Source organism: Cinclus cinclus, chromosome 3 (genome assembly GCF_963662255.1).
Source record: "Cinclus cinclus chromosome 3, bCinCin1.1, whole genome shotgun sequence".
Classification (NCBI taxonomy): Eukaryota; Metazoa; Chordata; class Aves; order Passeriformes; family Cinclidae; genus Cinclus; species Cinclus cinclus.
Window position 1 is genome coordinate 92,718,403 of NC_085048.1, and position 14,801 is coordinate 92,733,203.

Consider the following 14,801-nt stretch of genomic DNA (forward strand, 5'->3'; position numbering starts at 1 on the left):
AGAACCATTAAAGCCCTTCACTGGTCACCTGCAGGTGAAATGGGATCCATACATCTTTAATGATTATTACTAAAAGCAAAATTAGCAGAGGCTATAGAACAGGAACTTTTAGATGGAGGAAGGGGAAAACAAAGGTGAAAAGAGATACATAGGTCAAAATAAGATTTCAATGTCTTTGCATTCCTGAAGCATTTCAGCCTGCTCTCCCTTTTCATTCTAATCCTCATTTATAGCTGTGACATTTCACAAAGGCATTCACCATTAATTCTATCCTCTTTTTGTTACAGCCAGGTATGGGCTCTTCGGAGGAACTCTAAGAATACTTAATAGGGACACTGGTGGTAGTGGAAGGAAAATTACACCTTTTAATTAGATTGGTCTGTGGTTCAGAGGTAAAGTTGAAAACCTTTGTTTTGATTTTCCAGACTTCTGTGTTTAGAAACACTTTCCAAACTTTTATGTTTGTTAAGATTTGTCTCTGTATTTTGTCATGAGAGCTTCAGACATCTTCACTAACCAGAAATACTATCAGGAGCTCAAAAGTAGTCTTCTTACACATAATTCATCCATGGGGTTATGCACAGAATTCTGAAATGGGGCTCCATGATAAGTTCAGGGACAGAAGCTGTAAGATGCAGGCAGTGCAGTTACAGAAGAAGAAAGCTACAATTTAGACTGGGTTGGTGGAATGTGCAGTAAGGCAAAGAGTAGCTATGGAATGAAACTGGTATTTTTGCTATATAACCAATAGGAGTTTTTTGGGGGCGGGGGGGAAGAAATTACTTTTCCTTTTTGTGCAACAGGAATATTAGTATGTTAAGCAACTTTTTATTAAGATACCTTAATTTTTGTGCTATTATACACTTCCCTAAACACTTAAGTTGCTTATAGCCAAAGGCAGACTTCAGATCTGAACCTCTTAGTCTCTTCCCACATGACAGCAGGATCCAGATATACTTGGTTTTTAGCTTCCTTGACTGTGAAATCAAACAATTCTGAATCCTCTGAATAGTTTAAATCATATTATCACCTTGAGGCAAGCATAAACCTATTACTACTATTCCTATCCAGGTGAGAATATTTGGCTTGCTCCACCTTGAAGGGATGCCACTTTCAGAGCCAGGGAAGACCACTGCATTTAATTAATTCCCTACCTCATAATATAGGTAATAAAACACAGAGGCCTCCCCACTCAAGAGTTTAGTAACCAAACATTTGGATTTTATGCTACTTAATTTGCAGCTCTCAAAAGGCAGCACTGTATTCATAGTAAATGTGATCTCAGGAATACTCAAAGCTCAATGCATCATTTTTGACTTCCAAAGATTTACTACACTGTCCTTTCCTCCTAGGATGCTGATTCAGCATAGGACTAGAGTAAATTATGATATTTTGCCCAGGTACAGGAGAGGTAGAAAAACCTCCAGATCTCCAAAAATAGAGCCCATGCATCCTGCTAAATGCATTTTAAAAATGCATCAAACTTGTTTATGTGTAAGGTTAATGGTTCAAGGAATTACTTCAAAGTAATTTACCTTGAATTATACTTGCAGTGATCAGTACAACAGAGTCAGTTTGAGGCTCAGAAATGACAACTTCAATCCTAAAATTTCCAGGCCAGTTTCTGGCTTTTTTTTTTTTTAAGTTATTTTTAGCCAATCCCTCCAATTCTTATTTCCCTGATTTTCACTCTATATGATTATGTCTACATATTTATCTAACTACTGCTCTATGTTAAATTCCTTGCCTTCTTCTTTAACAAGTTTAGAAAATTATTTATGTGAGCTTCTGGTGGTTTCTCTATGGACACAGACACCTTCTGCATCACCAGCAGGTTCCTATTCAGAAAAGCTTCACCTGAATCTTACTTTAGCTAAAGCAGTGTAGTTTTACAACAAACTTTCCAATGCACACCAAGAGAGAGTTTTGTTCTTCTTCCTGTTTTATTACAAAATGCCCAGATCAGGCTCAACAGCAGCCAGTATATGTGCTCGCCTGTAACAACCACAACATACTTGGAGAGGTTACTGTGCAAAGTTTGGCATTGGTGTCCTACAAACACCACCACATGATTCTGTGCTGCTCCATTATCCACCAACCCACACACAGAGAGCAAGAGCACAGGGTCTGTGAATATCCCAGGATTTTAGTGTCATTTCCATGATTAGTGTACCTCTTTCTAGGTAAAATCCCCCACCACTAACAGCTGGAATAATAATTTGAAGATATCAGGATATTCACTGTAACACATCCCAGGAGTTTCAGGAAAGCAGAAGCTGAAGTTACCCATTCACAGAGGAACACTGCATCTTGCTCTTTGTGCTTTACAGAGCTACCTTGACAAGTGATATACATATAAAAAAATTTTATATAAATATTTAGGATTGTAACTACTCAGGTCATATGCAACAACTTATATTATTTCTTTGTCATTTGTAAAGACAATAAAACTTATTTGCCACAAGAATTCAAACCTGGTGTGATTTTACTTTGCATTGCACACTCCATTTCTTTTCTATATGGAGAAGCACATCCTGTCACCTGCAGATATGGACAAGCTGTGCAAGGTCCAAATTAGTTCCTCACTAGAATTCTTCTACTGAATCAGTACTGGGTCATCTTCATAAAGGACACAGTAATGAATATATGTTTAATCGTAAAATAATGAACAGCAATCTTTAAATGCTTAGCCACATCTACAATGGAACTCTGACATTCCCTGACCTTCTCCAATTTTAACTGTTTAACACTTTATTAACATAATATTCCTTCCTACTTGCTTAGATCTTAAAGGACATTTCAAGTGCTCCATGCCATGATTTAAGAGGTCTTAACTCAACTTTGAATTTCTCCAAGTGTACAAGTATAGATGAACCAGGAACACACAGTATGTTTTATTTGCTATACCCAAGCTATAAAGCTCATTAAAGAACATCCTTGCAATTTAACTATTTCTTCCCCCAAACCAGGGTATCATCTACTGGCATCTGAATAACAATCGTTTTGTTAACATTCTGTTGAAAGCTTAGCTTGTAAAGTGCCTTTGACCTGTGAAGTGCCTTGAAACTGCAGGAGATTCTGCTAGTTAGGCCTATTACACAGTTGTTATGTTATGCTGCAATGCAAAACTGGTCATTTTGGTTAAAAATTCCTGTAAAGTTTTCCTACACCAGGAATAACACTGCTTATCATTAACATTTTTAATAATTGCATAACAGCCAAGAAAACACTACCTGGAACACAGGGAAAAAAAGAGGAAGAAAAAGGAAGTCATGAGCATTTCTCATACATAAGCTTCAACTGCTGTTCAGGTCTATCAATTACTTTGTTGACTCTCCTACCTGCGTACTCAAGAGCTTGATAGAATCACAGTATTTTGTGTCTTTTCCTAACTATTAAATCTTACCCCTAAACTGCAATTTGAAAACCTCTGAAGAAAATGCAACCCATAAAAAATCACTTGAGTTCTGTTAATAGTTCAGCAGCTACCCTGTACTGTCACTAAACACTTTCCATGATCTTTAAGCTTTTGCTGACTAACTCTTCAGGGTTTCACAATGTTTCACAGAATAAAAACATTTGCCACATTGTGAGCATCAATTACTTCAGCCATAAGGAATTATGACAGTGGGACAGAGCACAGCAAGAGAGCTGTTTATGCCCTCTCACATGACTTAATGCGAGCACATGGATAACTTGGAAAAGGAGGGCAAACCAGGCTGGGCTCAGATGAGGACTTCATGGAAACCAAACAAATCAAATAAAGCTTTGAGACTGGAACAGAAAAAGAGTACAGAAGTTTTAAAAAATGTTGGATGATACAGCATATATTAGAAGTCGAACAGAGAATTTTCAAGTCTCAACAGTTTTCTCTTATCATAGCAATTGATGAGAATTAAAATATATCTAGAACTATCCCATTTAAAGCTATACCTGTTTTTTTTGTTGTTTTTTTACATCAAATTATAAAAATCTAAACTCTTCTGAGATTCTGTCCACAGAAGAGTAGGTACTGTAACAGAATTTATTTCCATATCCTTTCTAAAAAAATTTGGAAAATATTAAAGATCAGAAGATCAGGCGCTCCAAAGTTTCTAACTAAATACTCAACTATTTAATTGACAGGGCAAATGCTCCAAGAAATTGCTGCTTTAGTAATTTTCCTGTCTGGAATGTGTGTCCCAAAGGATGAATATGCTTTGGGAATTAAAGTTTTATTAAGACTATTTGTCTACAATAAATGAGATTTAGTTCTTGATCTCCGAAACACAAAACAAACAAATGTTGCACAGAAGAACACGAACCACTTGTCCTCTGCTACCCAAACTTCTAAGTGATGGCAGGCACATCATTTAAAACAAGTATTTCACCAGGCAACATTAATCAATCTCTGGTTCTTCACTTGACTTAGCAGAAACCTGAAGTCAGAAATGCAGAAAATTTGAACTATAAATGAGGTCAAGACACTGATGCTCTGAACATGCATATAAATATAAAGATGTTAAAGATACAGATATACAGATACAGCTGATATAGATACAGATATCCTGGAGGAGGGACACTGGTAAGACAGGAGTTAGTCTAGCTTTAAAACTACAAAACAAAACCAGCCATTTCTTCCCTTAATACATTTTCGTCTTGTTCTCTTCCAGCTTTGTTTATCAAACCTAGGCTTTTCCTTTGCTTCTATCAGATTGACTTTCTCATTCCTTTCATTCTTGTCAATTTTCTATGTGTCTCAGTTCAGCTACAAATTAACTCACATAGATAAAATTACCTCACCTTATTTAAGAAGAGTACAAATTACTAGTATTTACTATCTGAGGCAATAAGCATTATTAGAAAATCAATAATTTTGTTTTTGAAGTAGGACCTCTGATAGCACTTTCACGGAAAAGTGTCACAAAACCAAATCTATAATGCAGATTTAAAAGCGCCTGAGTTCCAGTGTGAAGCTAACAGTCTTCGGATCATACCCACAAAATTATCAGTTCAAAGAAGAGATTGAAAAAATAATGTTTTGTCATGACAATATCCTTGTCAGGTTTAATTTTTTTTTTATTTATTTGTGCTTTAGAATACTTTTTCAGGTCTAACTGAAAACTGAAATTAGAAAATTTAAAAACTGAAACAAGACTCAAATATCAGACAAAACTAAGAACTACAACTTTATGGCAAAGAACAAACACTAAAAAAGGTAACACAACACCAGTGAAAAAACACAGTTGGTCACTGATCCCTTCTGTTCTCTTTTCCCATCAAATATATAAGAAAACCAGAAAGCAACTCAGATGTTTTCAATCATACTATTCAAAGATTTAAATAATACAGTTCAGGATTAAAGGATAGAAATATTGATAGAAATATACCAGAAGAGTACTGAAAAAACATATGCAATTAGGAAGTGATAGGTCATCTTACATATAAATGTAGAGGACAAATACTTTAAAAATTTGAAGTCAGAAGCGAAATTCAAATATGAAAGTAAAATGGAAACTTTTTGACTCGTCTTATACTTAAAGACTTAATGCATTGTAGCGCTGAACTTAAATCAATTTGAATTTTCAAAGAGAACCTAAACTCTAAAAAAACCCCATGAATTAGCACAACTGAAAACAGATACTCAGGCTGGGAGGTACAGGTTGTGTAAAAATCCACTCCCTACTGAAGAGAGCCTCAACCCCCACAAAAGTAGGTGGAATTAGAAATTAAAGACAAAAAAACCCAAACATTCCTTTAACCTAGTTTTTTGGAATGAGTCAGGATTTGTTTTCTGGCACACACTTAAGTAGTCTTTGGCAAACTGTGTAAGCAAATACCCTCTGTTACCATTAACTTAAAATTTCCAACAGAAAAGCAAGTCTTAAAATACTTGAGAGACTATTTTTGTGTCATTTTTGTATCCTGTCAAAGATAGCAGGTTTCTACTCCATCATAGCATACTACAGGTAAATGTGTTGCAATAAAGACTACAGCTGATAATAACACCAACACTTTACTTCCATCCTCAATAGTTTCATCACAGAAAAACAGGTGAGAAACATGTATACTAAAGGAACAGTTTCAATCTCCACTGCATTTCAGATTAAAGAAATTTTTTTGGAGGGCAGAAGTTAAACAGCTCTAATCTCAGTCTTAGACTGAAGAAAAAGTAGTTTGTTTGAAAAGTAATTTCAAACAAACTAGTGAATGAAAAAGAACAATAAAATCCTGGCCTATCAGATGGGAGGAAAGGAAAGAAAAAAGCCATCTCAAGAACAGCTTGAGAAGCAGTACTACAATCAGAGCCTTGTCGAAAGATTGGAGGAATCGAGCAAATAATATAGACGATTTTTAGGAGAAGCTCAAGGTCTAAGTAACTTTATCATATTACTGTTAGAGGCTGTTTCTCTATATAGCTTTTGACTAAGTCATGTATTCAAGATACACACTCTGTTAACATTAAAAAAAAAACAAAAAACATCAGAAAGCAAGCTATACTTCCACTCAGTAAAATAGTAATAGAAACTGAAATACAATAATTAACCTATGAAATAACTTGTAACGCTTACAGAATTTCAACTGATGTGGTTTGAGGGGTGGAGAAGGGAAAGATTGTTTCAATACCTTGTCTTCCCTCATCATTGGTAAACAAACCAGCATCACTGCTGCTCAGACTGCTGGATTCACTGTAATAAGAGAAAGAAAGAAACAGATCAAAAGAACAATTGATCTTTCAGTTGTAAAATTTTACGGAGACAAGGCTGTGCTCAGATTGAACTTAAGCCCAGCAGAGATCGGAGAGAAAATAGGATGATTTTTTTTAATCAAACTGCAAATATCCCAGTTCCATTAACTACAAAGCGTATTATTTTTGGCACATAAAACCATAGGAATCTAATGGTACCCTGACAGTAAGCCAGATGTGACTGCAACGAGGTGCTGACACAATTGATGCATTTTATTATCCACTTCCATCAAATGCTCACTGGTCCTTTCTTATGCTGTGCAATTCAGCTTGATCCTGGAACACCACTGCTCAATAAAATAGGAAAAGTCTCAATCAAAAGCAGCCTAAGCCTTCCTTTCTTACATGAAATGTAAGAGTCTGAAAATCGAATTACCTTTCTGAACATCATTTGCAAATATTCTGGAAAAGATAGTGCTTAAGCTTTCATGACATACTACTCCGGGAGAACAAAAAAAGTTTATAACAAAGGTAATCAATTAAATCAAAATAAAGGTCACCCTGAAGAAAATAAGTATGATTCATGATCATAACATCAACAACAACAAAAAAAAACAACGTACAGTTTGCTCTTCTATGACTTCCAACATGACCTTAAAATTAGAATGTGCGTATACAACATGCACACACATCTCTAAATTCAAAGACATGAGAAGGCATTTAGTTCTTTGCTGTATGCACATTGTTGCATACAATAATCCATGTGTCTCTAAACAGTAAATCAGACTGGTCTTTTAATAACACAGATCGCACTTGGTTGAGTTTCACATGAAAGGACTTTTCTGTAAACTCTTTATTTCACTTTTTATCAAGAAAGTAGCTATGTTAAGGAGGTAATATTCTCATTAAATTTTTATCACATTTTACTTATTTGAGATGTAGGACAATTTGAAAAAACCCATAAACACTTCAGTTCAGCACACAAATTCAAGTACATTTCATAAATACTATAGCTAGTCTTGATGTGCCCATACAAGCCACTCACAAGAACTTTGTCTGTTTACCTTTGTACACTTAATCTTATTACAATCTGCATGCTGTCCTATACTTGAAATCAACTGTTTTCAATTATTTGTATTTTCTAATACTAAATTATTTTTATTTTTCTATCAAATAACTAGTACATTAAGAAAATTATTTTCTTTTAAATTCTAATTTCTCACAAAAGCAAGTCTTGTTTTTTTTAATACATGAATATATGAATTACTCATATGAATATATGAATTATATAAAATTCACCTAATTAATATTTAATTATAAGTATATATATGTTTTTAGTATCTTCCTTTGGGAGGCATCCCAACAGGATTTGAAACCCAATGTGGTAGCAGGTGGCACAAAGCAGTGATTGGGTTTTTAAAAACGTAGCTATACATCTCTATTTATATATATACATATACACACAGATATATATATATATATATGTGTTTGAAGATTAAGTAGTCTTAATCTTTGCTGTATCTTAGGCTTATACAAATTCTTGATGCATAAGCAACACTTGCACTATATCTTATACATAGTATAACCAGAACAGACTTAAGCACTTACACAATTGCCCTAAGCAGAAGAAAGGTGATGTGCATGCAATGAGAATGGAACCATCTTTTGTGAGGGAGATCAAGACTCCAACTTTCTAATATTGTAAGCTGTAGTAATTCCCATTTAGCAAGCTTCCCATCCTCACTTTAATTATAATACAGATGGCTTTACTGTCCATAGATTTCATTGTGCACAATTTTACATCATCCCTTTCAAAGGAAAAAATATCCCTTCTTCACAGATTCTTCTTGTCCATTTATTGTCTAATTGCATGTTTTAGACTAAAGTCAGGAAATCCTTTCAACCCCAGTATTTCAGCCACTTTCCCTACCAAAATTTCCAATTTTGAGAACAGTCTCCTTCCCTTTTTAAATAAGGTATTTGAATTGTGAAATAATTCTCACTGAAGGACTAGTCAGGAAAACATGACCACTTGAAATTTTTGGAAAAATCTAAAAAAAATTAAAAATTCAAACTAACACAGGCATATCCATGGCAGCCACAGCTTTTACTCTCCTCAGGCCACAGTCACATTGGGCAGGGATTACAGTTGAGAAAACTGCTACATGGCAGTCATTCCACTGAGTAAATTTAAAACCTCTGGAATTAATACATTAGTATCTAAGTACATGGAAACTGCCATGATGGAATGTACTCCCAGTTTTAATATAATTTTGCAGTGTTTACTGCTAATTCCTTTGCTTTGTAATGAGAATTCCACTCCCAGCAAGACTTCCATGAAAAAGTAAAAACCCACAGACTCCTTTTAGTCCTATATAATAGTGTATGCAAGCAAAAATTTGGAAGGAACAGCTAAGTTATCCAAAAAGCTTTCACATCTTTATTTCTACACTTATAGAAAAAAAGAAGAAATACTTGTCATTTGCAGTTCCTATGACTAACAAGCTGTCTGGTGCCTTGGTTTTACATGAGACATGGGTGCTTTGTGCTGCCCCCAGGATCTGACCAGTTCCTTTTCTCCCCCTGGCCACAGTGGGTGGTGCCTCCGAGTTTCATTGCTGCTTCTCTTTCAAAACAGGCAATTGAGACTTCACTTCTCTTTAGTCAGTTCCAAAACAAACAAGTGCCAAAGCTTGTGGGAATTAGATAGCACCCAGAGCACCACACACTGAATTTGGCTGAAACTAACCAAAAGCTGTGCCTTGAGGATAAGGAGGGATAAGCTCTGATCACAAAAATGTCATTTCCAGTGCTTAAAACAATTCTCCCAGGAATTCATCTTTGGGATCACTTAGATGCTGACATCTCAGAGTTTGAAGACTCCTCCTCCAACTTTGGAATCATGCACTTAAAACCTGATTATTGATGTTTAGTGTTTGAACATTCACATACAGAGATAAAAGACTGCAAAAGAAATATCATTTAACATTTTTAATGTGCACTTCAAAACCATGCTATTTTCAAATAATGTCATGTATACACTGAAAACTTCTGACTGGTTTTAGAGCCAAGCAATTGATCTCCTATTAAAAATTACCAGCTTTGTTTTTTTTTTTAAAAATGTCTAAAAAATGAGTCCTTTTTAAAAAAATTAATGAATGATTGCACTGATTACTGCATACAAAATAAAAGCAATTTTGTATACTTTTTGTTCTTCCTCTTCCAGCAAGTGTTGCTGAAGTGCAAGTGTAATCTGAGATACTGTGTTAGCTCTTTTTATATCTTATACAATCTCATCTTGCCTTTTAAAATCTAAGCTTTCACTTTCAGAACATACTCCTAAGAGTTTTGCTGGTTCTTTCAAATTCTTCTAGCTAAACAATTTCCAATAAAGGCACTATTGCATCTACATAACGTTAGATTAAAACAAGTTAAAATTATGCATGTACAAAAATACAGTATCACCTGAGAGGCTTAGATACTGCAGATTTCTAACCACAGTATGAAATGCAAGTTTTCTAGTTCAGTGATTTCAAAACTTTCTGGTACAGCTGAACACTGAAAGAAATTCAGTAGAATGACAGACCATCACTCTATTGTGTGCATGAGGAGAAAACCCTATGAAGATGAGAATGGTTTTAAAGACTATTTACTGGGGCCATAGACAAGCATTTGGAGTATGACTTAAGCAAAAGCAGCATTTGGGGTAACAAAACATCAAGCATTTTGAAGAGGAAGATCAACTTTTAGGACAATAACATTTCTGTTGAGAAAGAAGATTCAGACTGACCTCATTAGCTCAGTTCTGGGAGTCTACAAGTATTGATCACTCTTCTCTCTACCCAAAAATTAGCTATAGAACTTTAGAGATGAAGAACTGTTACCCTTGTAGCATCACCGAAAGTCTTCTATAAATAGCCAATGCAACAAGACTATGGAGATATGAAAAGCTACGCAATGTTTGAAGGAAATTTTTAAACATCTGTCTTTAGGTCCCAGACTTGGAGGAAAAGAGTCGAAGTATCAAAGAAAAAGCAAAGTTGTCTAAAGGCTTCCTGATAGCACAGACTCCTAACTTGAATGTCAAAGGGGGATGTCTAAAGTTACACTGGCTGCCTTGAAGGATGAGTTCTGCTCTAGTAATTAACATGTAAGGAAAAATGTTTAAGGCTTGGGGTTTATTCAGCTCTTCCAGATGCTTCTTGTTCACAGGTGAGAGACACGTAACAAAAACATGTAGAGGACTATGTAACAAAAAGACTTAGGACTTTTCTGACCATAACTGGAGTTAGTCACTTAACAAGCCTGCTGCTATTACAGTAACCAATCTGACTGCTCTGGTCAAAACAACTCTCTGCATCTCAATTCTACCTGTCAAGTAAGGAAAAGGCTTAACAATTTATAGATAAAATGCTTACAAAAAGAAAAAAAAAACAAAAACAACAAACAGGGACACCAATGCCATCAAGGAACTGATCAAAATTATACCTTTCAAGACGTGTCTGTCTTGCTGACACTTCTGTATTCAGAACCTGGCATGTGGAAAAAACAAAACCAGGCTTACCAGGCCCTGCAGTTAACATCCCCTGTGTGTAGTGGAAAAATGACTTACACCTTACTGTGTTGTCAAAATAATACTTTGGAAACAATTACCACTGTAGTATGACTGCTGTCTGGAATGGATGGATGAGGTGTACTGCCAAAGGGTCATCATTCCTCCATTTTTCTAATGGTAAGCTCAGGTGTTTCTGAACTGTAAATTGGTTTTTGCATTTCGTAAATGATGTATATCCTTGGCAACCTGCAGACTTTTTATGCCCATGACACACCAGAACAGACTGTCTAAATGGTGACTCTAAACACTGACAACCTTTCTGACAAATAGGGATAACAATCAAAGCACCGATGTCTAGAAATTGGAAAAACACTAAATTCTTATCTGACAACTGTTACCAGTTGAAATAACCAGAAAAACCCATGTTATTCATACATGCATTTTGTCATTCTTAATCTTGAAACAATTAGAACATATTATTTCACAAAACTATTTTCTTGGTTATTCCTCCGCTACATCACTCTCTATCTTATGCTGATTTCCTTAATGTGAGAAGCTAATACATAAAAAATAGTAGATTTTAAAAAATTAAAGAGTAATTTGTTGAAGCAGATACTATTGATGCTCTAGAACTTTAACTCTGGAATCAACAAAAAGTCTGAAGATTCACAATACAAGCAACAGTAATAAAAGCAAACAAATATTAGCCAAGGTTTCTGTGAAAAGAAAAAGAAAGAATAACCTGTCACTCATGTTCTCATCTGAGCCTTTTTGCTCCTCATACTCCATTTTGTCCTTATTTGCTTGATTCACTTCTTCATTTTCTATAACTACTCCTTCATCCAAGATTTCAGGACCTTGTCGAGCTGCAGATACTTTTCTTTTTTTCACTTTGCTCTTGGAAAACTCTTGGTGCTGGTATGATTTATTGTTATTGTCCATTTCTTGATCTCTGCTGTTATCCTGCTGTTGAGTTATTGTCAGTGCATTAGAGACTTCTGATGGCAGATCTATTGCCATGCGTTTTACCTTTCTCCTCCTGCGCAAAGTTCTGTTTCCCAAACTGTCCACAGCCAAATCCGGATCGTGCCACAGAGGTCTTTTGCCCCTAATGTTATTTAAGTTTGAGGAAGGCCTACGTTTAGCAACCAAGAGCTGGTCATCAGAATCACTGTGGTCTTTCTTGGTCGCATGATTCTCCCTGTAGTCTTTGTTCGATTCCTCTAAACTGGAATCGGAGCCTTCACTTAGGCAGTGACCAGTCTCCCAGGGATGATGGGTGGTAAATGAACGCCTTTTCCGTCCCCTCCTTTTCCTTGCCTGTCTCTTTAGAAGACAAGACACGCTTCGAGAATGATCTCCAGTATCAGCAAAACCTCCTCTGGCTTGCTCTGAACTTTCTTCCAGTGCCGAGACCAGATCATGAACCAGCTCCTCCATAGTCCTACTGAAATGCCTATAGATTTCAAAGGAAAAAAAAAAAACCACACAGGAAAACAACAAATGAATTAAAAGTGCTAAGCATAAACTACAACAACTTCATTTGGCAAAATCATTTTAGTCACTTTAGGCAAGGTAGAATAATCTTTATAGGATGGCCATTGACTCTTTCTGCTAAGAGACAAAACCTTTCCAGTGCATCAGCACAAGTTCCTTTCAAAAGGTATTTTCACAAACTTCCATCTTGGAAAGAAGAGACAGCCATGGGGTTCCCCCATTTGTTTCTGGCCTCACTGGAATTGTTTGGTTTTAATTAACCTCATCACATTTATATGACTGTCAGGGATTCAACATTGCAAGAACATCAACAAAGAGCATTCACTCCAACTGCAGGTAAGGAGCACATTTTAAATTTAGTAATGGGAAATGGAATACCTAGTATTCACCTTGATGTACATTAATGTGTTCTGCTTAAGACTTTCATTAGGATAAAATATTCTTAAGGCTGATTATCTCTTAATGCTGCCGAAATGAAATTAAGACAGCAACTCTTGGATAACATGACTTCTTTCCTAATAGTAACTCATTCTGTCTTTCCAAATGACTGATACCTGTTTGATTTTTAAAAATATCAATTCAGTGAAGTTATATTAGCTTGAGAGAATACTCAACTACAGAAGTTCTAGAGTATTAAATGCAAAATTTCCAACCACATGTAGGCACTTGTATTCATAGAATCCCATGCTTGCATAAGGAAAAAAAAATCCCTAAACACACAGTGTCAAATTAAGGCCTTACCCTTTTAAATGTTTTGCTCCTTCCTCTTCAAATTTCACTAGCATTTAGCATATCTTTAACTCAGTATACTTTGGTAAGTTCACCCATGCATAGCATGAATGTAATTACAAAAACATTAAATGATTGCTGCTGAACTCTAATCCCTCTGAAGGCTGTGAACCTTCTCCATAAACACAGCAATCAGACTCTCATATCAAAACATCAGAAGACCCCTTTCCTTGAAGTAAAGCAAAGAATAATTTTCATGCTCGCTACTACATTGCACAAACTGATACATAGGGAAGACATTGCACATTCAGTAAATTATGTAGAGGACATTTAAAAGCAAGACTCTTCACTTTGTTTTACAATATAATTGGCTGGAGAAACCAATAATAACAAGTTTTCTACACATACTCAGTGGTGCTGGACATGTGGAGAAAACCTAGACAGATCAGAGACATTCCCTCTGCCACTTAGTACAAACTTCAACATCAAAGGTACCTAATGGTGATGGCTGAATAGGCAGTCTTAAATATTACTGGAGGAACTGAAGAACATGTTTAAGAAGAAATCCAAATGCTCATGAAATACCCTACCTAAAGAAGTTATATATTCTCCTTTCAAATAATTTTCAGAAATATTCACTTTAAACATTTCAATTGCAAGAACAATAAAAGCACAGAAAGTGGTAGAAATATAAGCTTATTTTGAATTATTGAAACTGCTGTATCACTTACATTTATTTCCCATACCTCTTTTTCTGTCCTGATGTAATCTCTAGTCATATTACTCCCTCCTAATGTCTTCTTTGGCTCTAAGTACAGCAGAACTGTATAATTTTGTAAATGGTGAGACAACTCTGGAAAAGTGCTACACTTTCTCCTTAATCCATTTGGTTCACAAGATGCTCAAACAGATCCATTAGCCCATATTTCTCCATGGCTACAGCTGCAGTGGTAGGGCACTTGCCCTTTAGCTTTCCTGTTAAGCTCCCAAGAGGACAGGCATCTCCCAAGGTGTATGTATCAGAAATGAGATGCCTTTGGGATGTAAGGGGCTTTTCTGCACTCATTTAACAGAAGCCCTAACACTTGAACAGACAAATTGCAACATATTTGGGACATCAATTCTCTCAAATGCCTGCCCAGCCCTTCCTCCCACACGCTTTTGCATCTATGGCAAACTATGACAGAAGTGAAGGTGCACTAAAATTTGAATTTGTAGACTTGAACGCAGATTTAGCTCTCCAAATAAACAGATTTCTGCTAGCCTGCCAGAATATGAACTATCTTATATAAATCTCTTGCCAAAATATAAACTAGCTTATATAAACCTCTTGCAGCCCATTGTTTTAGTGAT

General features: G+C 35.7%; 1 protein-coding gene across 1 annotated transcript in view; it reads right to left on the bottom strand.

The window, feature by feature from the left end:
* Positions 1-14,801, bottom strand: part of GPATCH2 (G-patch domain containing 2) — a 117,675-nt gene that overhangs the window by 95,433 nt on the left and 7,441 nt on the right. Inside the window, exons 2-3 of the mRNA XM_062489306.1 lie at positions 11,965-12,678; positions 6,607-6,668 (exon numbers count right to left, since the gene is read on the bottom strand). Of these exons, the coding sequence (XP_062345290.1) occupies positions 6,607-6,668; positions 11,965-12,678 (776 nt within the window). The remainder of the gene's footprint in view (positions 1-6,606; positions 6,669-11,964; positions 12,679-14,801) is intronic.